Below are 26,152 nucleotides of genomic sequence, written 5' to 3' on the forward strand. Positions count from 1 at the left end.
TTAAACTACAGTCATCAGACCTCTAGCTGGTGTAAATTGTCAGAACCTCTTTGAATTCAAAGTAGCTGTGGCAATTTTTAGCAGCAGTGGGTCTCCCATTAATTGGAACTCCTGCTGATCCTCAAGGTGTCAGTTTGGCTCATATTTGTTTACAAAGCTCAGCTCGAGGAACTAAACATGTACTATACTTGGGATATCCATAGAAGCTGTAAATACTCACTGCCCCTGGAAATTAACCATCTTATTTGGATGGCTAAATGAAGAATGCTAAACTTTTTTAATTAACGACAATTGAAAAGTATCTGAGCACTGCTGTAAATTTCCCATCTCTAAATAGATAGGAATAAACATACATTCTTGTAAAAAATACTTTATTCTTATTGTTTGACTAATATTTTGATATATTTTTCTTTAAGAGGTGTTTTAAGTGCACTAGGGCAGGGGATTTTAAAATAATGTTTTTAAAAGGCTTCAGCTTCTAATGCAGCACAGAACCTGCCCAGAGCTTTCTTGCAACACTTTGGCTTTTTACAGTCCAGTCAATTCTTCAGGGCAGGGGTATGTGAATTTTGCAAGATGGAATTCGGGAGGCATTCACTGTTCTGGTAGGTCCTGAGCTGGACCTGAGCATTCTGCTGAGATGTCTGATCACGTCCTTTCTTTGATCAGCATGAATATAAAAATGGAGAAGCTTAGCAGAAAAGCCTGAGAGACCCACTGGAGAAGAGCTAGTATATTATGAAGACTCACAACAAGAATAGTAGCAGTTCTTTATTTAATATAAATGCTGGCCAAGTTGTGACAGCAAGTGCCAAGGACTCTATTTTGTGTGAACTAACATGTGAAAATGTTTTGATGACTCCTGTGCTTCAGTATTTGAATACAGGTTTCTTCATACAAGTAATGTGACAGCATGCAAACCTTTATAAATCCCAGTAAAAATATTTCCCCTGTAAGGTCTTAAATGGGTTTAAGAGGACATGTTTTCAAAGCAGGCAGGTCTTTTGTCTTTAAAGTTTAGATCATTTTCTTGTAAAAATGTTCAGGCATTAGCTCTTCTTTTTAATATTTATGTTATTGATCTTTCAAGCCTTCTGAGTACACAGTGATGTAAGCTTTGGCTACATCTTCCTCATTAACAGAGTGCTTGTTTCGTTCCTAATTTATTAAACATATTCAGCAGTGCCATGCAGCTTTGTACTTAATTTCTCTTGATGAATTGTCAAACACCCTTAAACCACACTGCATTTGTGTCATGTTACAATCTGCCATCAGTGCTTTTCAAAACAGGGATAAAATAAACAGCTCAAAAGATGTGCAGGTCTTAGTTTTTTGCTTGGTAAGGTTGCATTTTAATTTTTCCTGTTAAAATTTATTTGAATGGATGATATACACAAGCTGTAAAAATGCACCCACTTGTGTTTTGCTAAGCACTTTTAAGACAGATCCTCAACTGCATGCAGGAAGCGCTAGGCTGGGAGTGAGGAGAGGCTCCTGGCAGCTGTGGCCTCCTCTTCCCAAGCCACCTGGGCTGGAAACAGATTAGATCACGAGAGAATAGCTGAATTCACATCACTGAAATGATGTCACTGACCTTGGCTTCACCAAGCACCCTCTCTGCCTTGTCCTGCAGGAGGAAGCCCTCCAGGAGTGCCCAGGGGCCACTCTGCATGATGGCTGCACCAGCTGCAGGGTAGCTGCAGGGAAGGACATCCAGAGTGCAAGGAAGAAAATGAGCTTGGGGTTGCTTGGGGCACATCATCACTTGCCAACACTGGCTGTGATACTGCAGTCCCAGGAAAGCTTTTCCTTCAGTGGTGATGCACCACCACATCTGTACATCTGTGGTTTTACTTCCCATGTTTGCTGTTACCTCCTTCTTTACAGGCAGCAGTTATATAGGAGTATATGAGCAACAATTATAGGACAATGTGGTCATATATTTTATCCTAGTAGAAAGGAAGCCTCTGTACTTTGCCAGTTGGTCCTTACCTCACATATGGAGCTTTGTTCATATAACGTTCAGTATTCCTTGTCGAACTTTGTTATATGTTCAGACAGCCTGAGGTTAACCAGAGATGCCATCTCTCTGCACCATGTGACTTCTAAGTGACTGAGTGTTTCTGAGACTTTGAAATCCCTTGTGGGAATGATTTGTGAAAAGCCTTTTGGAGGGTTGGGGTCTCTGCTGTGCTTTTGACTCCTCAGCTGCAGCGGTGGCCCCAGCCTTTCTGGGACAATGGGCTGTACAGTATGGCTGCAATTTAAACAAGGCTCTCTTCGTGTATGTAGGGTCTCATTAGTGAGTCACGTTATTTTTGCACATCTTGTTCATTCATTATTGCAAGTGAACAACATCCCCAGCTCTGGCAGTGAGACAACAGTGCCGCCGCCTGTGATGATAACTGCAGAACTGTGCTAAGGATCTGCCCAGGATGCAGGGAAGTATTTTTGCTATCTAACACGCCAGTTACACAGGATTTATGAGACTAAGTGCAGGAAAGGGATTCAGGAAAATGTCAAAGCTGTTTAAATAGCTAAGACATTTAAGTTTTCCTGGCAAAGCTCTACTGGCTGCTAAAATATTGTTATTAAATGCCTACAGCAGAGATCCTGCCTTGGTTGTAATGAGTGCTTAGGTACCTGTCTGTGCCTTTATGCCAGTATTCAGTATTTAGTATTCAAAAGTGGATATTCTGAGACTTTACTTCATGGAGGCAGTCTCCATCAACCAGGCCAAGGCTGAGTCCTTGGAATTGCATTTGGGAATGATGCTGAATGGTGTAGATGGGTGGTGCTTTCTACCCATCCTGTGAACCATGGTGCATCCAGATATTTTGGGAACTGAATTACTTAAATGAAAAGCAGCTGTGGCTGAGAGTATACATATTTGTATACAAGTGTACATACATCTGGATAGATATTCAGCCTAACTAGGCTGGAGAGAGCCTTTTTTATGTGTTGTGGCTCTGGGCATTAGTTGATCTTACTGAGCAGAATGCATTTCATGTTTTAGTTCCTGTTTTCTAAGGGGTGATGAGTTCCTCTGCTGAAATTGATGTTGAAAGTGTTGCAATAGGCAAAATTTTGTTTCCCTTTTCATGATGTACTGCTATGACTGTCTCAGATTTCCAGCAGTGCTTGTGATGTTGGCCATGGTGGTCCCTAGCCTGGACCTCTATCTCGTTCCCTTGTGGTGCAGGAACCTTTGTGTGTCTTTATCAGCTGTGGAAATGCCCCTCCTGTGGTTGAGCATGTACATGAGCTGGGTACCACAGTGTGGTGCACCATGCTGTTCAGGTCGTTTGTTGCATGCCTCCCTCACTGCTTCTTACAGACTGAAGTGCAACAGATGGGTCAACTGCTAACCACTGCTAACTGTGATCCAAACTCCTGAGAAGTCAAAGCAAACCTCTCTGCTGGCTTCCCTGGGCTTTGGGCAAACACCCTGCTGCAATTCTTTTGGGTAATAAATGAGGTATCTGTTTGAAGTCACTGAGGTTATTTTGCAAGGGACTGGATAGTCCCCTTGTCATCTGTCTGTGTAATTTCATCTTTTGATAACTGTGAAAGGTGTATCTACAGCACAGATGGGCTCTTCTGAAAAAAAAAGGGATACTTATTAATGTATTAAACTTCTCACTGCTGTTTATTTATAAGGACATGGACAGTGATTTTAAATGAGCAAAAATTATTTCATTCTTATCACATTTTTCATACTGTAATTCTAAAGACTCATTTAAAATAGCTGTGATCCATGCATTGAAATCACTGTCCATGCACCCAAGTACTTTTGAAGTGAGGGCTGCAGTTTGTCTGATCTGGCTTGACTACTGCATGCGAAGACTCTGTTTTCTTCAGAGTAATGGAAGAGGCAGGACTGTGCAGTGACACCAAGGACTAAGAGTCAAATATGAAAGGCCTTGCCTGCTTTCTACTATTAAACCCTGACTCTTGTAAAGATGCCAGTTCCTTTATTGAGGAATACGCTGTCTTTAGTGGGAGTTTGGGCTAAGTGTGCTATTGCGGATACAGTCCTACTTTTTAAGATGAAAGAAAAGTTTCTGCCATGGAGACTCAGGTTTCCAAATGCCTTCCTCTGTGGCAGAACAAAGCACTGTCTAGGATGAGTGTGGGTGATCCAGCCTGGCTCTGAGGTCTGGGTGTATAATTTTCAATGCAGTCACCATTGTACGTTTTAGGCTCTCAGTTATAACCTACCTGGGAGGTACAGCAGAGTTGAGCAAAGGTTCTCTGTGTTTTGCTAACCAGAGGGAAATTATTTATTTCCACATGTTGAGGTGCACCTGGATAACAAAGCAACAGAGAAAGCAGTGTGAAACTAACCTGGTTTTACATGGCCTACTAGACGTGATGAGGACAATAATGTGTTACATTTGTAAACAATACAGTTTAATTTCAGAGTGATGATTGCAGCTTAAATCCACATTTACTTCTTCATCCTTTTTATTTTCATTTCTCTATTGTGCTGTGAAACTGTCTATGGATATGGCTAATAACCCAGCTAAATAACCCTCTCATGAATGGGTTTCATTCATTTATTTATTACTCTAGGATTACTATCAACCAGCTGCAGCTTTTCTAAATGATTGTGGGAAAATTTTCCTTGATAATCTTTAATGCTTTGAAAGATAAATTTAAACATTTGGCAAGTGAGAAAGCTCTTTCCCTTCAACGTGAAAATTTAACATGAAAACTTATGTTAGTTGTCAAAGACATCACCTAGTTGCTTTTAATTCAGCTTGGAATATCCAAGTGAAAGGTGTAAGTAGACTAACTTGAAAAAGAAGTTGTAAATTATCAAGTAACATCTTCACCCAAAATAAGATAAAGATTGAAAAGAAAAACCCTTTCTAAGAACATTAGCATAAGGACTTTGTCTAATTTGGTGAGCTTTAATGTTCACACTTGAGAGACTACAGCTCAGAGGAAATAGTTTGAAGATGATTTTTTCAGATAGACAGATTGATAGGGCTTCCCATCTGCTTTAAAATCAGACTGAGATTAAGTGGCTTGTTGAATTGAGAGTTAGTGATATTCCTTGAGATACATTTCATTTTTCATGGGAGTGATCACTCCTGCCTGCATCTGTAGAACTGTCAAAGCAGCTGCTTGTGTTATTGCTGCCCACTGTGACAATTCAACATAGCAACATTAAATTAGACCTTGGTTCGGATCCTGTTGAAGCGAGAAGGAGTTTTGACATTGACTTTGTAGACAGCAGGCTCCAGATATATATCTAAGCAATTTTCAGAATAAGTAATGTTGTTCAGCATCAAAGAAATGTGTTTCCAGGATCATCTTTCATGTATGGCCCAGTCCCCATGTCCTTAAAAAGGTAACATTTATATTTAGTGTACTGGAAATCTCTCTAAGTGGCAAGGCTGGCCATACAGTTACCTTTCTGAAGGGGCAAACAGACTGACAGCACAGGCTTTGTAATGAAAAGCTGAGTATGAAAAGTCTGTAGTAAATATGACTGATTCAAAAGCAATTGCTTCCAAGAACAAAAGGGACAAATGAACAATTTCATTCCAATTTTGCAATTGCTTTTCTCCCTCTGGAGTGTGAACCATAATTAGAGCACTTACACAAAATCACATTTGTCAGCCTGGCTGCTAAATTCCCCTTAAAGATTTATCCACCAAGAGCAGTCTGTTATCACTCCCACTACAGCCTGAAGTTCTCACTTTCACTTTCAGGGACAGACATGCAATCACTTTATCTCTGTTGAAAATCTCATGTAAGTCTAACTGCAGCAAAGTTAAGGAACATCAGATCTACACACAAGTAGTTTCCAAATTTCATGACCAGCCAGCAAGGACTTGTCTTTCATCCAGAAGGAGCTTTATGAAAAGCTGTTACCAGAAGACAGTAAAAGTTTGCCCTGAAGCTGACATTTGTCCCACAGATGGGCCAGAGTAGTAAAGCGCTCTCCATAAGCTATGAAGTACCATTATCTGAACCTGGCTGCCAGGAAGATACCTCTCTTAATAAGAGAAAAAATTTACATTCCAAGACCAGAAAGGACCCCCAGAGATGAGAGATCGGCCACCTCTAGAGAGGCTGAATCACAAACCCAGTGTCTTCTAGTGCCATATGATTTGATAGAACCCTGCTGCCAGAGGATCACTTCCTGGCCCTTCTCTGAGTGCTTTGAAGGTGTTGCATCCTCTCGTTGTTGAAGTGAGAATGTTATTGACAGTCATAGTTCTTGTCATATCCCACTCAGTCCTGACAGACAGATCTTGAGAGCGTTAAACAAATTCAGAGAGAGAAACTCCATCTTTCTCAACCCCATATCATCCCCAAAGAGCAGTAGGTAAGCTACTGACACCTCTCAAATACTTTGGAGCTGCCACGTGCCTCTGCAGAGCCGCACGAGAGCCTGGGCAGACACCCATCAGAGAGAGTGTACATTTCTCATAGGCATGGATGCAAGAAGAACCTCTGGACATAAAAATAGGAAGATACAATTTTACTGATACTGATGTAGTTGTATATCGTTAGGGTATGTGACTCTTTAGGGTCTTAGTAATAATACAGATAGGAAGCTGTACATTTAAACAAGGGCAAAGTTCCCTTTGGAGATGATGAAGGCTGCATAAATACCTTGGCAGATTAGTTATCAACTGATTTTAAAATGTTATATTGGCTATAGTCACTATCATAAATCCAAATACCTTACATTCAGGTTTGTATGGTGGTCTATACTGTCCAACTGCTGCCATCCAATCCTGATGCTCTGGACACCTAAAGGGACACCTGTGAGCACAGAAGAAACTGCATCGTAGGACCAGCTGTGTCCTAGTTCATGGCTGAATTCCAGTACAATTCCAGCAGCCTTAAACTCCTACAGAAGCAGTGGTTCTGTGCTTTAACCTTCATGTTGGCAGTGCCCCTCTGCCTGCACAGATCCAAAGTCTCTCTCATCTGAAAAAAAGAGCATTTAAACATGATATGGGGGACACCAGGCTCACAGAACCCCTTTCAGTCTGTTGTGCCCATGCCACTGTGTTGCTAGCAAAGCAGGATTTGTCTTTCATCCAGTGGTAGCATAACATGTTAAACTCTCCAGAGAAAAGTTCTCAGGATGTGCAAAAAATCTCTTTGTATCTTGGGCTCTCAGGATGTCCAAAATACCTTCTTATCTCTCAGCACTTAACTAACTGGCTGGTTTTTCTCTTCCAGCAGTGCTTGAACTTCAATTTGGCCATGTTTCCCTAGCATAGACACCCTTCATCACCACCTTCCTTCTCATTCCTCAGGTGCTCTTTGGGCTGGGACACAGGGTGCTCTCCCAGAAGAGCTGGGCAGTCCCTAGAGTCATGGCACTAAGCTAGACCCCAGGTCCTGCCTTTCAGCCAAGCCTCTAATGTGCAAAGGGAGCAGGACCCTAGAGCCTGCATCCCATATGCACAGATGTGCCAGCAGCAGGATTTCAGACAGACAGACAGACAGACAGACAGACGGACCTCTGGGCACTTTTGTACAGTGCTTTCTATTGACTGGCTCTGGACAGCGTCTTTGTCAGTGTGTGAGCTGTTAGTCCTCTTCCTCCCACAGCCTGTTCCTGGAGCCCTAATCCTTAGCTCATGAAGGATCGGTCAGAAGTGCTACATGTCAGAATTGCAGTCACACAGCGACTGGCAGCATCTAGCACAGGCAGTCTGGATCTTGCCTCTTTAGTACATGGGGATGCATTTTCTCATCTGCTTGAAAAAACAGCCTGGGCCCACACTTTAAATATAGATTCAAATAAATCTGTGTAAATAGTTTTTAATTCCAGACAGAGTTTTATCATCAATTTGCAAAAATAGTTTGAGTTGGTTGATAGAATTTTTGCATTAAAATCCAAGCTGTTCTGAAAATCGTTTCTAGAACTGGAAACACATTTTTCACATTTGGAAGTAACCGCAATTATTTGTGCTGCCAAGGGCTTTGAAATATGGAAATGAGAGGTTTATTTAGTGTGTGGATCAAGCTTATAAACAGCTTAAGTCCTCATTCCTTCTAACATCTTAACAGCTGTGCAGTTTCTTACAAAATATGTTTTATCGTTTCAAGAAATGCTGTTAACCTCGCAGTTTTAAAACTGAATGAACAAGGCCTCTTGGACAAATTGAAAAACAAATGGTGGTACGACAAAGGAGAATGTGGCAGCGGGGGAGGTGACTCCAAGGTTAGCCTCAATGTCACCAAAAGCGGGTAAACAGTATGTGAAGTAATTGGTGCATCTGCTGGGGTCTCACCTGCCACCAAACAGTTTCACCAGTAGCACAGCACTGCTGGTTCTGCAGCTGAAACCGAGGTGTATGCAATTACTGTCAAAACAAAAATATTTGCATTTGTTTAAGCACCCCAAGGGAAACTCATAAATGGTCTCTGGGGTGAGATCCGTCACCAATTTTCAGAAACATGTATCTTCTGAAATTGTGGTGAGCCTTTTCCAAGCTTGTTAAATACCTTCTGAAGCCTGCTCACCAGCTAAGACTTTTTTCCTATTATATGATACTACTAAAAATATTTTTCAGTGACATTAGAGGAAAAGGGGAAAAAAATCAGTGTGACTATCTCTGAGGGGTAATTTAATGTATGGTCCAGGCTCAGGGATCCATTGTTGACACAAACAATACTGGTACAAACTACAATTTTCACAAGTATCCAAAATAGGAAGACAAATTTCAGATAAAATATCTTCATACTGACATTTTCTGATATCTTTCCAGCAAACTGAAATCCATGGTGGTTCCCTAGGCATAATTTACCAGAATTTATTGGACAGGAGTTTTAGGCTGCATGCTAGGCTGAGGTGTTAACAGCTTCATATTCTTACTGCATTCTCCTGTCTTCCATATGGCCAGCACCAGTTCTTCCTTGCTGCCTCACAGCTTTGCTTGAGAAACTGCCTGGTGCTGAAAAGAAGCAAAAATGTGGAAGACAGTGAAGTGGGGGAAAATACCCCTTCTGTTCCAGGCAGCATATAATAATATTTATTTATGTGCTTGTGTGTGAACAATATATTAGAGAATGCTTCACAGGTAGTTGTGCAGGCACAGAGCTAGTCAGATATAGACGATTAAATTTGACTGATTTGTCATACACAGCTTATGTAGCTTTCTTTACAGTTGCCTACATATATTTTTTCTTACTATTTTCTCTCCCTCTTTAGTCCTTTTGCTCTTTTGTGCTGTGTCCTGGCCTCAGGGACCATCCCTTGGGCTGTTCTGCACTCACCCAGAACTGGTCTCCTAATCCTCTTCACTTTGCCTGCAATCCTGCTGCTCTACCTATTTTTCCCCACACCGCTCTGCTTGCCAGCAGTCACAGTTTCAAAAATGGTCTCTATTTTCTCTTCCAAAATGTTCAGATATATTAGACCCGATAGAACTTACCTCTACTCAAGCCTGAGCTTTTGCATTACTGGGGGAGGAGTATTTATTTATTTATTATGTTTTAATATCACAGGCAGAGGATAAAATCAATAAAATACTTACATTTTCTTAGAATATCCTCCTCATAAACCTGCAGTAGTTGCAAAGTGAGATGAAAGTTAGATAGAAAACTAAGGATGTTTTTTAACTTACTTTCCCTAATTACCAGCCACAGGTGCTGGGAGTCATAAAGCAGGGAAAAGGGAGCAGCTCATGGTGGAGGGACACACAGGGCTTCACCAGGGAAATGTCTGGAAGTGCTGAAGGAGCAAGTTTGGTGTGGTAGAAAGTGACAGAAAAAGGAGTTGGGGGGGAAAAGTAGAAAAGAAGGGCAAGGAGTGTGGTTCATGGAGAAACAGAGGAGCTGTGAATGCAGGAGGAAGGAAGGAACACATTGCCAGTGGAAATAAGCAGCAGGTGACACAGACAGTTCAGGATGCAGTGTGGTGGGCAGGACAGTGTTAGCAAAGGATGGAGAACATGATGGAGCTCAACCCATGGTTCTGGGATATACACAGCCTGCCAGGAGCATTTATCTGGCCTTGGGCCTGTTTCTTGCCACAGTTTTTCCCAGGCACAGCTGGGTGAGTGGGCAGTACCAGTGGTCCTGGGAAGCTCCAGGTCTATCATGTGCCCACACTGCCCACGTTTGGTGGAACCAAGCACATCACATCGTGCAGGTGAGCAGGCATCCCACGCTTCTCAAAGTCTGCATTGCAGCTGCATCTGATCCTGGGTTACAAACTACAGCCAGACTGATTCCCCAAAGGGTAACATAGCCATTTATCATCTGTACAATTCATTTCCTTGCTCAGAAACACTCTTGATCTATTGAAGTCAAAACCCTTTCTACTGAATTAATGGAGCTCTATGTATTTTATTTCTTTTCTGCTAGCAAATTATCATTACTGGAATAACCAGGGCACTATGCATTACCTTAGTAAACCTGATAACTGCCAACAAGTCCTGAACTAAGTTCTTACCTTCTTAAGAAGGTTAAGAATACTTCTTTCATTGTACAAATTTAAAAAGAAGCTTTTTTTAGCAGCTCCAGTTTAAACTGCAGGGCTTTGTTGCCTCATGAATGAGAATACGAAACTCCTCTTCTCTTGAAAGAAGTACAGCACCTGAAGCTAAACTGATAACTGTGCTGTTACTATTTGAGATTCATTATTCAGAATATGAAAGTGTAGACCCACAATATCCCTTCATGATAGTACAGAGGACCACAGAAATGAGGGAGCTTCCAGAGAGTTCAGCTGTTCTCCACAGGATTGCTCTGTAAATCAGGATGTCTCCTACCTCCATTCTCTGCTGTTAAAAGGTCACCTCTAGCCTCCCCATTTATTGTTCCCTTTAAGGGACAATCTTCCAAAATTCAGAAAGGCAGTTCAGAAAGCTGCCCTGTGTGAGCCACCTGTGGTTTAGTGATCTGATTAATTAGTTCATGATTGAAGATAAAAGTGAGTTCCTCAAGTCATTTGAGTGTTTTTGAAAGTATTACCTCAGATCCTAATTGTATGCCATCATCTCATGTGGTGCACAGGAAGGCACTGAAACACAGTTTCTGCCACTTTGCTCCATTGTTTGTATAAAGTGTGAGTGGACAGAAGCTGTGCTGATGGAGATTCTTCCCAGTCTCCGCTGGCAGCCTGCAGGAGAACACGGTGGCCCATGTTTTTTTCAGTCAGCTGTGAGTCTGACCTTACACTTAATGGCTCAGCCATGAGTGGCTAATGAAAATGCTCCTAAAATATATCCATGATTGCATTTTTAAAATCCTTGTCTCCCTGAATTCTATATTTGTTTCAGAATCACTTAGTATTGTGATTTAAATGTTATAATTGCCCATTTGTTGTCCTGAACACAGCTAGCTCAGGACTTCATTAATACCATTTTAAAGCACTCTGATTTTGCTGATGTTGCTGGCTCAAGACCCAGCCTGAGGCTCTTGAAAAACGGCCCTTTCAACAGCAAGTGATTGATGACAGGATAGGAGGAAATGAGTAAGAAGCCAAGAGAGGAGGTAGAAGGGCTGAGAACATGATGAGAAGTTAGAAAACCAGTGTCCCTGTGCCCAGGTCAGGCTGTGCCAACACTGACTTTGGCACATGGGTGAAGAGCAGGGTTTCCTGTGTTGTCACACAGCAGTTTTCCTCTATGGCTATGTGGGGCAATTTCTTCTCCATAGATAAAGGGTAATTTTAATTATTATTTCTCACATATTATCTTTACATGAACTTGAGGTAGCTGGATTCTCTTTATATACAAGAACAGAGATTCTCAGCAGCTGTACATTGGAAAAAAACTATGCTTGATTTTCACAAACTGTGCTGGTGTACTCTATCTGAAGATTTAGCCCAACATTAGTAATTCAGAAATTACTAAGCAATTGAACAAGACCCAAATCTATAGTCACTTTCCACTGCCATAATAAGAATACAATACTGAATTTAATGGGAGATTTAATTATAAATGCTGAATTTATCCCCTTTATGTGACTTCAGTACATTCCTCTTGTTCACATACAGCAAACCATACCAATTTTTTTTTGTTTCTGTCCCCTTTAATATCAGTGGGACTATTCACCAACTGATTGTGCAAGCAATCTAGTAAGAAATTGTAGTCTCTGAGTTTGTGACTGACATGGTCAAAATAAGTGACTTGGCCCACGAGCCAAGGTGATCTGGACATGCATCTCCCTGTTGAAAATGTCCTACTGAAAATGAAACAAAGAAACAAAATAAAAACCTAAAATACATTAAAAATCTCAACACCTGCAATCACTTACTGTGATTGCAAAGAGGTGCATATATGCTATGACTCTGAAAATTTAAGCAAAACATCCTCCTTTTCCACTCTGCAGCCCCTTAGTCTGGGCTTCTTATATTGGATCATGTACATTTCCCATCACAGCTGACTGATTTAAATTAGGGCAGAAATCCTGTTTTGAAGGTGTAAAATATTTTAAAATATTGTAATATATAATTTCAAAGTTTTTTTCTTAGAATGCTTCTCCCTCATCACAGCTGTGACTGTCTGAGGGCAGATATGAAGGAAATGTCACAGAGCCTTGTTCAGGCAGGCAAGAAGGAGAGGGGCCAAGGGCAGGCTTTCTTGAGCTTCAGCAGGGCCTGCATTCAGAAAGTTTTCCACCAAAATTCATGGAAAGGAGAAACAAGGGCCTGGCATCAGTCACATCACTGCTGCATCCCAGTGAAAATGGAAACTTCCTCTGCTGATCATTGCCATTGAGGTTGCTTAGAAACTGAGGACAGCATGGCAATTTAAAGTGTGAAATTGATTGTTTTTCCCAAAGGAAAACCTGAGAGCTTCCTTGCAGAGACAATGCAGAAAGGATGACATTAAAGGAACTACAGTTGGAAAAAAGAAAAAATCCCCAGCCTGTTTCAGCTTTTAAATGCCTAAAGTATTAGTCCTGGGGGGAAAAAAAAAAAAAAGCAGAATAGGACATGGAGGCATCTGCTTTCTAACTTGTTCCCACCTTGCTGGTGGCCTTGATAGTTCATATCTATTCCTAGTTATCAGTTTGATCCATTTAATCTGCAGCAACTCCATAGGCTTCTGATTTTCCAGTGGAGAACAGTACCTGTAGGTCCCCTTACCTTTGTCATAACCAGCCCTGTTCCCCTGACAGAATTCAGGAGCATGGGAATGTGGCTCAGTGCCAGAGCATGACTTGTTACAGATGATGGCTATTCAAATAATATTAATTATTTTGTGGTTGTGCTAGAAGCCAGCAGAGGATCATGTTGACACGCAACTTGCCAGCACCCCAAGCCCACTCATTTCACAGCTGTGGGACTCTCATGTTCCACTGTCAACCTGCACAGCCTGCTGCCAGAAGCCTTAAGGCAAAATTTAAGTTTGAATACTGGAAAAGAGCAAAAAAATGGGTATTTTTTGTTTCTAGAAGCAGAGTATTGCATATGAATTAAATGTGTGGGATTTGGAAAGTGGATGAAGGTTTTCCTTTACTTAGAGTAATCACTTGAGAGTTCCTGGGAAATCCTCTCACCCAACTGTGGCTGTCAAAAATTTCTCCAAGGCACCAAGGCTTCCTCAGCAGTAAATGAAGAGGCAGGCATCTCAGCATTATCCTTTGTTAATATTGGTATCAAGGCCCACCATTTGGAGGTACCTACCTTTTCCCATTAACTGCAGGGAGGTCTGGACAGACAGACAAAGCTTGGGGTATAATTTAGGGGTGCAAATATTGAGGTGAGATGAATTCCCACATTTTAGGTACATATAGAAAGAGTAATTAGAAATTATGAAGAGGCAGGGTCCCTAGAGTTAAAAATAGCATACAAGGCTCAGAAGCTGTTACTTGTGTATTAAATAGCTATGTACAAACCTGCACTAATATATTAATACATTTTGGGAATTTCCAGTTATACCAGTTATAGAGTGCAATAAGCCCCTTTCCTCTTAAATGCAAACTATTTTAGTAGGTTCAGTTACACTAGACTAATTAATGTTTGCACTGGTTATTTATTTATTAAGCCTTGAATCCGTAAGTTAATGTTTAGGTAATGAATGAATTATGGCATATTATGGGAGATAAATTTTCCCATAGAAATCTGCTGGCATAGACAGGATCATGTCATTTAACATCACCAGAAGGCTATCTATCACATGCCATTTCTGTTTATCTCCCTGCTTCTCTGATATATACTGTATTTGCATGCACACCTGCACATAAATAGATATCCATATGCCTACCACATAATTCCATTAAGAATTGGGCAACAATTTGAAGTGAAAAGTACATAAAATATGTCTGTTAATAATTTAATACGTTTTTAAAACATATAGTGATAGATCTGCATGAAGTGGGGCATTACCATAATACCCTGAGATTATTCAATGAGTTTAAGCAACTTCACTGTAAACCTATAGCATTTCATGATTCTGAGGCAATGGATTAGGTTTCATTTCAACATTAAACTCTGTTACATCACCCACAGCAAATACCACCAGTAAAAATAGCTATTCCAAATAGAAATTTATCACCAGCCTGGGACCCTTGAAATATTGACATGAATATGTGAGATTTAAGGAAAAACCTTGAATTTTAAAATAATATTGAAATGGGAAATTAAAATGGAAGACTTGCTGTCCTTCTTAGCTGAGGATAAGGGGATCTTTGCAGCTCTCCCCCCAAGTTATTTGCATGCAGACATCCTATTACAGGCCTGTGCCAAATGTTTATGGGCAGCACACTGCAGGAAGTGTCTTCTTTTCTTGCCAGGATAATTTTGAGGGCAGTAAATGAAATACCTATGGCCAAATCATATTATTAGTTTGTATGCATCCAAACTAAAAATAGATTGAAAGCAAGAAACACAAATTAACATTTCTTAAGTCACATACGCAGTTATCTTACAAATATCTCTGAAGGGTTTGTTGTTAATGTGTGTAAGCCAATAGTTTTGGGTTCACAGTAATTGCATACTATTTATTTACAAATCTTCCCCAGCAGTATGTGCCTGTTACCTAAAGCGATGGAGCAGGTCCCGGTCTTATGTCTGTCTCTAAACCTGGGCCAACAGTACATGACATAGCACCCACTGTGGCCTCTGCTCTGTCACTTTGCAATGCGATTCTATGTAGTTTTACTTGAATAACATAAAATAACATATATAATGTTATTTATGTTATTTTCCACGTGAAGAACTCCTGTAAACCTTGCCGTTTTGAAACTCAGTGAGGCAGGCGTCTTAGACAAGCTGAAAAACAAATGGTGGTACGATAAAGGTGAATGTGGACCCAAGGACTCTGGAAGTAAGGTCAGTCGCTACAGTTCGGGACCTAACTATCGTGTTCACAAAGCAGTAGAGGAAGTAATAAACAAAATGACATAGAAATAAAATAAGCAGCTGTAGACACAGAATGAATCAACTTTGGCCCATCTTGATGGCGGTCACGCTTTAATTTAAGGAAGCACTATTGCATTTTAAAGTCTTTAGTAATACAAATTACCAAACATCATTCCACATATTCAGAGCATCTCTTGATGAAATACAAAGCAGATTTTTGGTTTTGGAAGAGGCAGCCTGTGACAGTGTTCACAGAGGTTTTCAGGATGAGGGAAGAGACGTAAATCTGACTCTGTATTTCAGAAGACTTGATTTATTATTTTATGATATATATATTACATTATAACTATACTAAAAAGAATATAAGGAAAGGTCTCATCTCAGAAGGCTAGCTAAACTAAGGATAGAAAAAAATTAATAACAGAGGTTTGTGTCTCAGACAGAGAGTCCAAGCTAACTGGGCTGTGATTGGCCATTAATTATAAACATCCAGGATGGGCCAATCACAGATGCACCTGTTGCATCCCACAGCAGCAGACAACCATTGCTTACACTTTGTTCCTGGAGCCTCTCAGCTTCTCAGGAAGAAAAAAATCCTAAGAAAGCATTTTCATAAAAAGATGTCTGTGACAGCAACCTGGATTAGTTAATTCCTTCCTGCCTGGAGGGTATGGACTTTTCCCATTGACTGCTTAGGAAATACTCTTTACACTTTCTTTAGGAGCTGGCCTACCTCAGCAGTGTTCTGAGAAGAAGAAATGCTAGCAGGAAGGATTGCCTTCCATTGCTGGCCAGGAAGGTGGTGTCTTGCACATTTGGGGATGTCCCTGGCTCCTCGGGGGCCAAGGAAAACTTAACTTGAGCTTTGAAGTGAAAGGCTTTGGCAATTAATAGTTTCTACAGCTTCCAGTGTTTATCTTAGTCCATACCCAAACAGGAATCCTGGCAGCTCCAGAGAGCTGACAGCTCCTTCTCTTTATGGGGACAGACCCAGAACCGGGTATTTTCTGATGGCTGGGAAACACCACAGTCAGTGCCAGCCCTGTATTTGAGGAGGCTGACATTCCTTCACATTAACTGACTCCATGCCAGCCTCTGCAGCCACAGCTAAAATGAACAAATGACAGGCACTGACTGCTTGCTGCCTGCATGTCTCGAGACTTACCTTGATAAAATTAGTGTGGGAAAGAAGCTTTCAACACATTTCACTTTTTCTGGCAAGTGCTTTGAAAAAAAGGAGTGAAAACCATTTAAGAGGATGACAAAGTATCTGTAAATAACAGCTGAGAAAGCCTCAACCCACCACCTACATCAGGTCAGGTCTTTCTCAGTCCTGCCTCCTCCTTGTTTGCAAGCACCATGTTAGCAATTGCCACCGGAGGGACAGTCATCTCCAAGATACTTAGGCTCTTCCTAGCCATCTAAAAAGGCACAGACAAAGCAGAACCCAGGTATAAGCCCCAATCGCCTCTGTACACCCATGGGAACCTTTACTGTGCTAATCTACTGATTACACAATGAATAGTGCCTCTTTAAATTAAACATCCAAATTTTTTGCAGTCTACATAAGTTAAAATTTCATAGAGATTAAAATCAGAAGTTAAATACTCTCCTTACTTTAGCTAAAGATTATATAGTCTGCATAAGAATAAAGCTTTATAAGTATTTTAAGGCACACGATGTAGCATATGAAGTCAATTCTGAGAGAGTTCCTTGAGAACTATGCTGAAAAAGCACATGGATTTGAAGTCCAAAAAATGTGATTCATAACTAAGCAGTGAAGTATAGAGAAATGTAGAATAGTTATTTACTACAATACACCCAAGAAGGTGATTGTAAAATGATGAATATTTAATACTTTGCTAAAGAAAATCCTTACTTTTATCTAAATTATGAAAAATGTGTTAAATTGCATAAGCTGATATTTAGAAGTATACTGTTACTGAGCTTAGTCGTCCATGGGCATGTTCCAGAACTGTATCTATAGTAAAATAAATCAAAATACAAGAATAGGTAAGAGGCAAATATATCACAATGTGTGTGGTACAATGTGCACTTTCAAAGGAAGTGTTTGTTCAAAGAAAGAACTTAAGCCTCACGTTATTTTTGCCTGTCATTTAAGTATCAGAAGCTCAGTCTGGATCTTTTAAATTAACAGCAATGCCTATCACAAGTACAATTACTGGTTTTTGTAAAGATCAAGCAAAGTCTTGTCTGATATAAAATGGATTTCTGGATTCCCAGGCTTCTGAAGAGCTTTACATAAATGCAGTTTCGTATCAGTGCTGAAATGTCTCCTAAATAGAGCTAGACATGTCATTGTTCAATTCTCCATGTAATAGAGGTAATGCTTTGCAGTAAGCAATGACATCCTGATATGTTGGCAATATACTTAGAATAATTTTTTTATGCCAACCGGGAAAACTAGTTGTTTAAAATATATTTTGTAGATCCAGATAGGTCAAATTTTGCTAAAGTGTGTAAACAACTGTCATTAAATTTCCGCTAAACATTGTTACTTGTCTATTTTTAATGTTTTAATGTGTGTTTTGTGCTTCTTGGGATCCATTTTCCAGGGTTAACTGTGTGACTTCTGTTTTCCCAGGACAAGACGAGTGCCTTGAGTCTCAGCAACGTTGCTGGAGTCTTCTACATTCTGGTTGGAGGCTTGGGCTTGGCAATGCTGGTGGCTTTGATAGAGTTCTGTTACAAGTCCAGGGCAGAGGCGAAACGAATGAAGGTGGCAAAGAGTGCACAGACTTTTAACCCAACTTCCTCGCAGAATACCCAGAATTTAGCAACTTATAGAGAAGGTTACAACGTATATGGAACCGAAAGTATTAAAATTTAGGGGTAGGACTTAGGGCCTACTACAGCGAGTGGGTGATGCATCTTGTAACGCAGTGTTGTGACATGTCTGTCTAGTTGTGCTTGCTTCTGAACAGAGCTTTATATTTTGGAAAACTTCAGTGCAAAGTGGTTCAGTTCTTTTGGCTGCAGATGTACAGTACATTATTCTATGTTGCTAATAGACATCTGCATTGCAAGGAATTTTTAACATGAAAAATACATTTTGAACAATTCAAAGTTGTCAAATCAGTTGAGAAATGACAACTATTTTAAATAAGAAAGTATATATCCAGAGGGCCAGTTTTTAAGTACTTGATTGGAAAGTCTGTTTTCCGAAAGGTTTGCACTCTACTAGAGACAAATTGCTGCAAGCCTGTATTATTCAATGTTGGCCCTATCTGTAACCAAGATTTAGGATAGGCAACATCACTGAACCATAGTTAACCTAATGAAAGAAAAGGCACTGTTACAAGAAGTCTAAATGTTGTTTTACCTTCTCTCCCTCCTCCCCTCCCTGTGCCTTCACCCTCCCTTTGATACATGTTTTATGCTAATTGTGTGGCTTTTTTTTTTTTTTTTCTCCCCACAATATCCTGCTTCAGGTCAACTTTTGCCCACTATAATAGTCTGAGAGTCACTAACCAGGGGATAGACCTTGATTATCACCCTCAGCTTTCAGTAACAAACCCCTTTACCTAGGTCAAGACTAGTGTATTTTAGACATTCATGCAGTGATTTTGGAGGCTGAACTGCTGATGCTGCCGAGCTGCATCCTGCCCAGCTCCCCTGAGTAGGTGTGCAGGGATGGTTTACTAATGTACTTGCTCTCATCCGTACAGTGAGTATCTTGCCAACTAATCATTAGACAAATCAACTCCATGACCTTTGGAAATGGCATGCAGCAGCAAATTGAGCTTCTAAATATAACTTTTACGTAGCTCCCAAGCTATGCTGGCTGCTGTATAAGTGAACGTGCAGCTAGCACCCTACCCTGTCATCCTTGAGCTCCCTTGCCCTTGCAAACAGCAAGCCACATGATGTCTCCTCTGTTAACAACTATCTTCAGCTACATTTTCCTGAGCCATCCCTATATAGTGGAAGTAGAAAACACAAATTTAGGGAAATGAGATGAATAATATAATACTTATGTTGCCACTTAGGAAAAAAAAAAAGCTTGTAGGAAACAACTGGAGATGCACTTATTATTTTTTATTTATTATTTGTATAGCGCTGGAGTAGGCGGCGCTGCACAGTAGGTGAAGTGTGCCAGACACACAACAGGTCCCTGTCCCGAGGAGCTTACAGCCTAAAGGCACAGCCCGTTCAGTACCGCACCATTCAGTACAGAGCAAACACAGAGTGAGCAGAGAATGCTGTGTGAGCATGGTAGCTGGAGCGCTGCGAGGAATAGGTGGGTTCTCGGGGCGCGAGGGAGGGGGCTGGCTGGGAAACTGTCCCCTGCACACTCTTCTCTGGGCTTTTCTTTTCTTCCTTGTTCTACAAAGAGTCATGACCCTGGGTGTATTCTAATTGCAGTAGAGCCGCCAATTTCCCCATGTTAAAAAAAAAAAGAAAGTGTTAGCTATGCACTTTGTTCACTAGAGAAAATGTGAGGCATGCTATGTGCCAAGGGAACTCCAAGAGTATAGACCATTGTTCATCACTGTGAACTGCAGCACAGGACTTCTAGATGCTAATATTAATCTCCCAAGTCCACTCCCTTCTGTCAGTAATAAGGGTCTTGAAAAGAAGTAATCCTGTGCGCGTCATTGTGCCAAATGCAGGTGAAGGGTGTTTTTTTCCTTTAAATTATTTAGTGATGTGCTCACTGAAAGTGTCCCCAGGCTGGTATAAAAGTAAGAATCCCAGAAAACATATTCCTTATCAAGTTTACAGAATGCAATGCATTCAAAATACAGTCTTTAAAAAAGCAAACAAAAAAAAAAGCTTTCTTTCAAATACTGACCTGACCCCAATTGGCTGGCGTGCTAAACATGGCAAGACTTGAAAATCCCCACAGTTGCCACCCAGTTCTGTTATTTCATTGCAACAGACACTGATTATAGTTGCAGAATTTTTTTAGTCTTAGTGTTTTCTTATAATTAAAAAAATAGAGCTAACTAAGTTTTGTATTTAAAAAAAAGATCATAAGTACCATACTCTAAAATCTGGATTTCTGTGGGACTTGTATCACAAAGATGAATTCCTACTGGATAAAATATACTTTAAACAGTACAAAAAAGATACAGAAATGTTGCATTTTATTTAACTGAAAATTCATTTTTGGGTCAGTCAAAACTTCTGATAATTAACATTTTAGGGCACAGACTTTTAAAATTCACAAAAAAATCACTATGATTTTGAACAAATATTTACAGACTTCTGAAATTCTTCTTTCTGCTTATTTGGCATAATATTTACATGAAACTGAGAAATTTCAAGTGAAGTTCTTATAAAAATGTTTATAGTGATATGTGGGAGACTGCCAAGGCCCAGTCACCCTCTCCTGGCCACACTGCACAGGGGGGCTACGCCATCTGTTAGAGCACATGGTAGTCACAAACCCCTGTTTAGCTGGCAGCATTACAGAGCCCACAATGATGGTTGCACATATTTCTGTAGAAATATGTCTGTCTTACACATTTTGAAAACTTTGATAAGGTTTTTTGGGTTTTTTAATCCAAGGAGTATAGAGATCGTATTGGAATTAAAACTCGCTAATATGGAAAGATGCCTGGTGGTTCTAACCTGCATGAGTAACCAACACATCTGACTTTTTAAGCTAACATCAAATAGTTTTAATGGTATATGTTTTAAACTAATATAAAATAACTTAAATAACCCTCCTGAAAATTAATATTCATTACCCTGATTTTTAGTTTAGTTTCGTACAGTTAAACATGAGTTATCTCAGGGAAATTCACCTTTCCTGCAAGGCAGCTGAAAATTAAAATGAAGGGCTAGTCTGTATATGTGGACTGGCCTATATAGTAATGGATTAGTCTATATGTGTGGGATAAAGACATTCAGAAGCACTGGCAGGCAGTTGCATCTGCTGAAGAGAGGGAAGAAAGTTTGCTTTAAGGAGGGAACAATCCTTTCCTCCTCCTCCGGGCAGCAGTTTTTCCATTAGTATTAAGCCCTTAGTGTACATGTAGAGCTGATAGCGAGAGCAGAGAGGAGCTTAACATCCTTCTGTCCATCTGCTCTAAGGCAAAGCCCTGCTGAGTTCCTCACTCCAAACCCACAGGCTTTGGGAGGGGTTGTTCCAGTATCCAGCCAGCCTCCACCACCACCTCTCCATGGCCTTCTTAGTGGGCCATGAAGCTCAGGAACCAGCTTCCAGCTCAGCTGCCTTCTCTTGCTCTCCCATCCCATGCTGTTGTTTATAACTAATGAATGAAACTAATTGCAAAACAACAAAAAGCAATGGAAAACATCACTATTACAATTAACTACAAAAAAAGGTGAAGTGCTACAGGATGGCTCAGTAAGTGTGTAATGTACTTATTTTGTATACTTCCAATTTCATAGTCAAGAGGGAAAAATGCATTAAAAGGTCATCTTAGATATTTGTGCCAAAGCCACCTCCATGTGACCCAAGTACTAGAGGAGCATGAACAACAAAAGAGCCGACACGGGCTAGGATATTTGTATTACACAGACTGAGGATATCATCTTCCAAAATTCCCATTTCCCCTCTAGGAACAGGGCAGTCAGTGTCTTCACATGATTAATTTCACAACTAATCTAATCAAAACTAATGGCAAATTTGAAAATACATTATCACTATTAACTGCATACACTGACTGAAAGGAGATTTTCACGGTTTGCATAATATTCACAGTAAATACCCAGACTTTTCCCTCTTATCCCAGCCACTCCTGAAACTGTTTCTGCATCCAGGCCAGAAATCTGAAGTTGTAGCAGCACAGTCAAGCAGAGTACTAGCCTGGCTTGTTACCTATAGCATAGTTTAAAACACAGAGCAGACACCTACCTGGTTACTTGGCTTTATGGCACTGTCCCAAGTACAAGTTTGACCTGCTCCTCCTGGCTTTGTGTCTGAGTTGTCCTGTGGTGTGTTGCTGAGCTGTTGTTAGTCTTTAACTGAGGACAAGAGTTATTTCCTTGCAGCTTTTCTGTTATTTTGTGGAAGGCTGCTGAGAAAATGTTGTTCTCCTTTTTTTTAATTGTTTTTATTTATCCCGGATCCCTTTTATTGTCTTTTTGTCCTGAGTGTGTTGTCAATGGCCAGAAAGTTATTTAGACTGAGCTAGCACAGTTACATAGAACTTGTATATCCCATACAAATCTGAGTGCTCTGACTCAGATTTCCCAGTGGGAAGCTCTGAATGGCCATGAACAGATAGCTGATGGGTGTGCTGGAGAGACTCTGGTAGACAGTTGTGACTTTCTGGGAAATGTAACCTATCTGGAGCAAGCTGTCCCTTTCCACCCAAGTTTGCTTTCTAATCTGGTTTGGACTCTCATCCCTCTCCCACACTAAAGCACCTTTAGTTTTTCTGTTGCCATTGATCAGAACATGTTCTCTGCACTTCTGCAGTTACCAGTACCCATTTGCAGGGACTCAGGACATGCACCATGTGGATCTGTACCACACTGCATTGTGTCTGTGCTTTGCAAATGCAGAGATTCTTATTTGCTGCTGGGAAGTAGTTGGAAGTTTTTGGTGAAGTTCCCCATTTCTTCATCACCTCTGCCACACATTTTGTATCTGGGTGTTGTTTTAGATGAAGATATGTTTGGTAACAGTCCCTGTCACAAAGTACAGTGGTGGCAGGGAAAGGTTTCAAAGGATGTCCTTTACCAAAGCCAAGGTTTTCCAGAATAAGGGGAATGCCATAATGCCCTCTGAAAGCTGAGGCCTTTTCCTGAATCTGGGTGTTTTTAAGGGCTGAAGTGTTTAGGGTAATTGGTTTGGAAAGCTGCTTTTAAATCCAAGCTCTGTGCCACAAACAGCCGCTGTATTTCTGACAACTTTTTGAAGCAGCTGATAACAATGCAATATTAGACTGGTGCGTTTCCACAGAAGTGCACCAGAAGCAGTGGAAATGTTTGGGAGTTTTAAGGGCTCATCCTCATCCCTGTATGCTCATATATAAAATAAACTCCACATATCAAACAGCAGCTCAGGATTTCAGTGCTACCTCAGAAGGAGAAACTGGGCTCAGAGGGATAAAGTTCAAAATGCAGAGATTAGTAAAAAAGCAAACAAAATGACTTTATGATGTTTGTTATCCTTTTGCTCCTATGTGAATGCTCCTATCTACCTTTCTTCCCAATTAATGTTTCAGACTGCATCCCTGCATTTACATAACTTCTCCTGACTAGAAATCAGATTTCTGCACTAATTAATATCTTAACATGGTTATCTCTGAAATCGCTTTTAATGTACTATAGTTTGGATGCTTTGTTGCATTTTTTTACCTTAGACACTTACCCTAATTATAGTAATCTGGAAATCATTTACTTTAAACTAGTCATCTTGGCTTTTTTTTTATAATCACTTGAGAGAGCCTTATTGGATTTTTATATTTAGCTAGTGATTTTTTGATGACTAAAGTTAGATGGCATAACTATAAATCCTTTAACAAATCCAGATTTTTTGCCTGAGTAATTTAGTTCCTAAACAAGATATTTCATTCTGATTTAGCTGAAACGAAAGATTTTTAAGGAACAAAAATGTAAACCTTCCTATGGCAAATTTATACGTAATGCAGAAAACTGTATAAAACTGCATTTTCTCTCAATAAATTACATTTTCTTTGAAAGTTATCACCTTCTCTAATTGTAGGGAAAAAAAAGAAATATATATATATATATATGAAAGAGATTTGAGGACAGTTCTCAGATTTCCTGATACTAAATATTTCCATTGTGAAAATAAGTAATAATTTCTTTAGATTTGAATGACGGAATTGCCAGATAGCTGGTACAGTTATTGCAATTTATACACAATTTTCAGTAGTTATGTTTAATCCTGGCATGCCTAGTTGAAGGTCAAAGCCTATAAACACCTGTGCATGACTTCATTCACAGATGCTAATGCTTTCAGGTTCCAAAAGGTCTTCTCACTGTATTTAAATTTAGTTTGAATCAGTTTAGATGAAGGTATTACCTCTTCAGTTAATTTCATTATCAAGTTCAGATTTTATATTTAAATCAGTAACAATTTATTGTTATGAAATTGATCCTCAGAATTGCTAGTCTTTTTTGCCCAGTAGACTTAAGTGCTATGTATTATATTTCTGATGATTACTATTTCTACATTTAACGTTAACATGAAAAAATGCAGATGTCTAAAATTTAATATTTTGGTGTTTGCTGTGTTCGGGCTGGTTGAAGGACAGAAACATTATAACACTCTCCTCTCTTCTGCTTTTCCTTCAAACCCAGCTTACCTTTTCTGAAGCCATAAGAAACAAAGCCAGATTATCCATCACGGGGAGCGTGGGAGAGAACGGGCGCGTGTTGACTCCCGACTGCCCGAAGGCCGTGCACACCGGAACTGCAATTAGACAAAGTTCAGGATTGGCTGTAATTGCATCGGACCTACCATAAAAACCAAAAAATTAATTGAGTGCCTTAATCAAACTGTGTTGGTGACTGATGGGAACACAGCACAGACTGTAACGACATGGGAGTGTCATTGATGAACTGATAATTTGGCTGAGAAAGGGAAGTACGTCCAAATGCGCCAGACATCATCAGCAACAATGTGTGCATGAGCTCAGCTCGGAAACCCAAACTCAGATTTTATATCAGGAAAATTCATAATTTAGTTTTGTTGGGGGGAGGGGGCTGGGAAGGGTGTATTAACAGCAACAAATTTCACTTGAGTGGACTTAAAACTAATAAGACTTGCCAATTTAGCGCATTAAACTGTGAAGAACATGCTCAGAAAGGACACCATTTTGGTCTTTGTCTTGACAAAGAGAGAAAAATAGCTATAGAAGTCAATGAACATGCTAACCTGTGTCTCCAGAACATCAATATATACAATGGAAGAATACTCAGCTGTTCAGCTGTAGAAATGAATCACTAAACTGTGATAAAAAATAATAAATATGTAAATCCTGTGAAAAAAAATAAAGAAATTATTTACATTTTCTTTGGAAAAAGAGAAATATTGAAACATGCTTGCTTTTTAACTGATGTAAATTCAGTAGAGGACAACACAATTCTTTTTTCTAACCATCTTAGGGAAAAATCATTGCAATAATTGATATAAAATGCCATCACTGTAATAAAATTCAGAGAATTTTTTTTTATAAAAGTTGTTGGTCATCCTCTTGTTTGCTGTTACCTTCATTCTGTTCCATCATTCCGTGTTCCACAGATTTGCATCTGTCTAATACAAGAAACAAAATGATAAAATGTTTAGAGTACTTCATCAGTCTGCAGTGTAGAATCAAAAGAGACTACGGGTCACTCATGTTACAGATATTATTTATAATCTTGTTCTGTGTAAGAAACTGTGGTTTTTGTACCCACCAAAAAGAATAAAACAACAATTGTTCTTATAATATTGACAGAGCTTGAGTTGTTTTCTGATCATTAGGGATGCCACCTGGAAAATAGAAAAGGGCCGTTCATTTCTTACAACAGGATTCAGAATCTTGTCAGAGTCAGTCTGAGTCCCTGCACATTTCTAAAGTGCTTTTAAGGGACTTAAATTGGGACAAAGGACTCTGAGCAGCTAAAGAATTGTCCTGGTTATTCATAATGTATTTTAGTACTAGTCACTAAACACTTACCTGAAGTGTTAGGGAACCATTTAGTGATAGTGTTTGTCCTCTGGGTAGGTCAGGGACAGAGATGCCAGGGAGCAAGGAAGTACAAATGACAGTCCTTGAGACTGATGTGATAGATGATAGCTGCAGCCTGCCCCAGTTTTCATCCCCCAGCCTGTCAAGTGGCATGCCTGGGAAAGACCATTTGAATAAAAGCCAGATGTGAACAGGAGCAGGCGTGTCTGTA

The 26,152-nt window shown here is 40.0% G+C and overlaps 1 protein-coding gene across 6 annotated transcripts in view; it reads left to right on the forward strand.

Moving 5' to 3' along the window:
- GRIA4 (glutamate ionotropic receptor AMPA type subunit 4) overlaps positions 1-25,698 on the forward strand; it is a 216,090-nt gene extending 190,392 nt beyond the window's left edge. The window contains exons 14-17 of one of the 6 annotated variants that reach the window (XM_063148929.1): positions 15,154-15,268; positions 17,904-18,038; positions 19,377-19,559; positions 24,569-24,708. In XM_063148929.1, coding sequence (XP_063004999.1) covers positions 15,154-15,268; positions 17,904-18,038; positions 19,377-19,511 — 385 coding nt within the window. In that variant the 3' untranslated portion in view covers positions 19,512-19,559; positions 24,569-24,708. Of the gene's footprint in view, positions 1-8,088; positions 8,204-15,153; positions 15,269-17,903; positions 18,152-19,376; positions 19,560-24,568 lie in introns of those variants that run through there. The other 5 variants (XR_010026717.1, XM_063148930.1, XM_063148931.1 and 2 more) reach the window with 5 other exon arrangements.
- Positions 25,699-26,152: the final 454 nt, after the last annotated feature.

The sequence above is a fragment of the Melospiza melodia genome, chromosome 2 (genome assembly GCF_035770615.1).
Source record: "Melospiza melodia melodia isolate bMelMel2 chromosome 2, bMelMel2.pri, whole genome shotgun sequence".
Classification (NCBI taxonomy): domain Eukaryota; kingdom Metazoa; phylum Chordata; class Aves; order Passeriformes; family Passerellidae; genus Melospiza; species Melospiza melodia.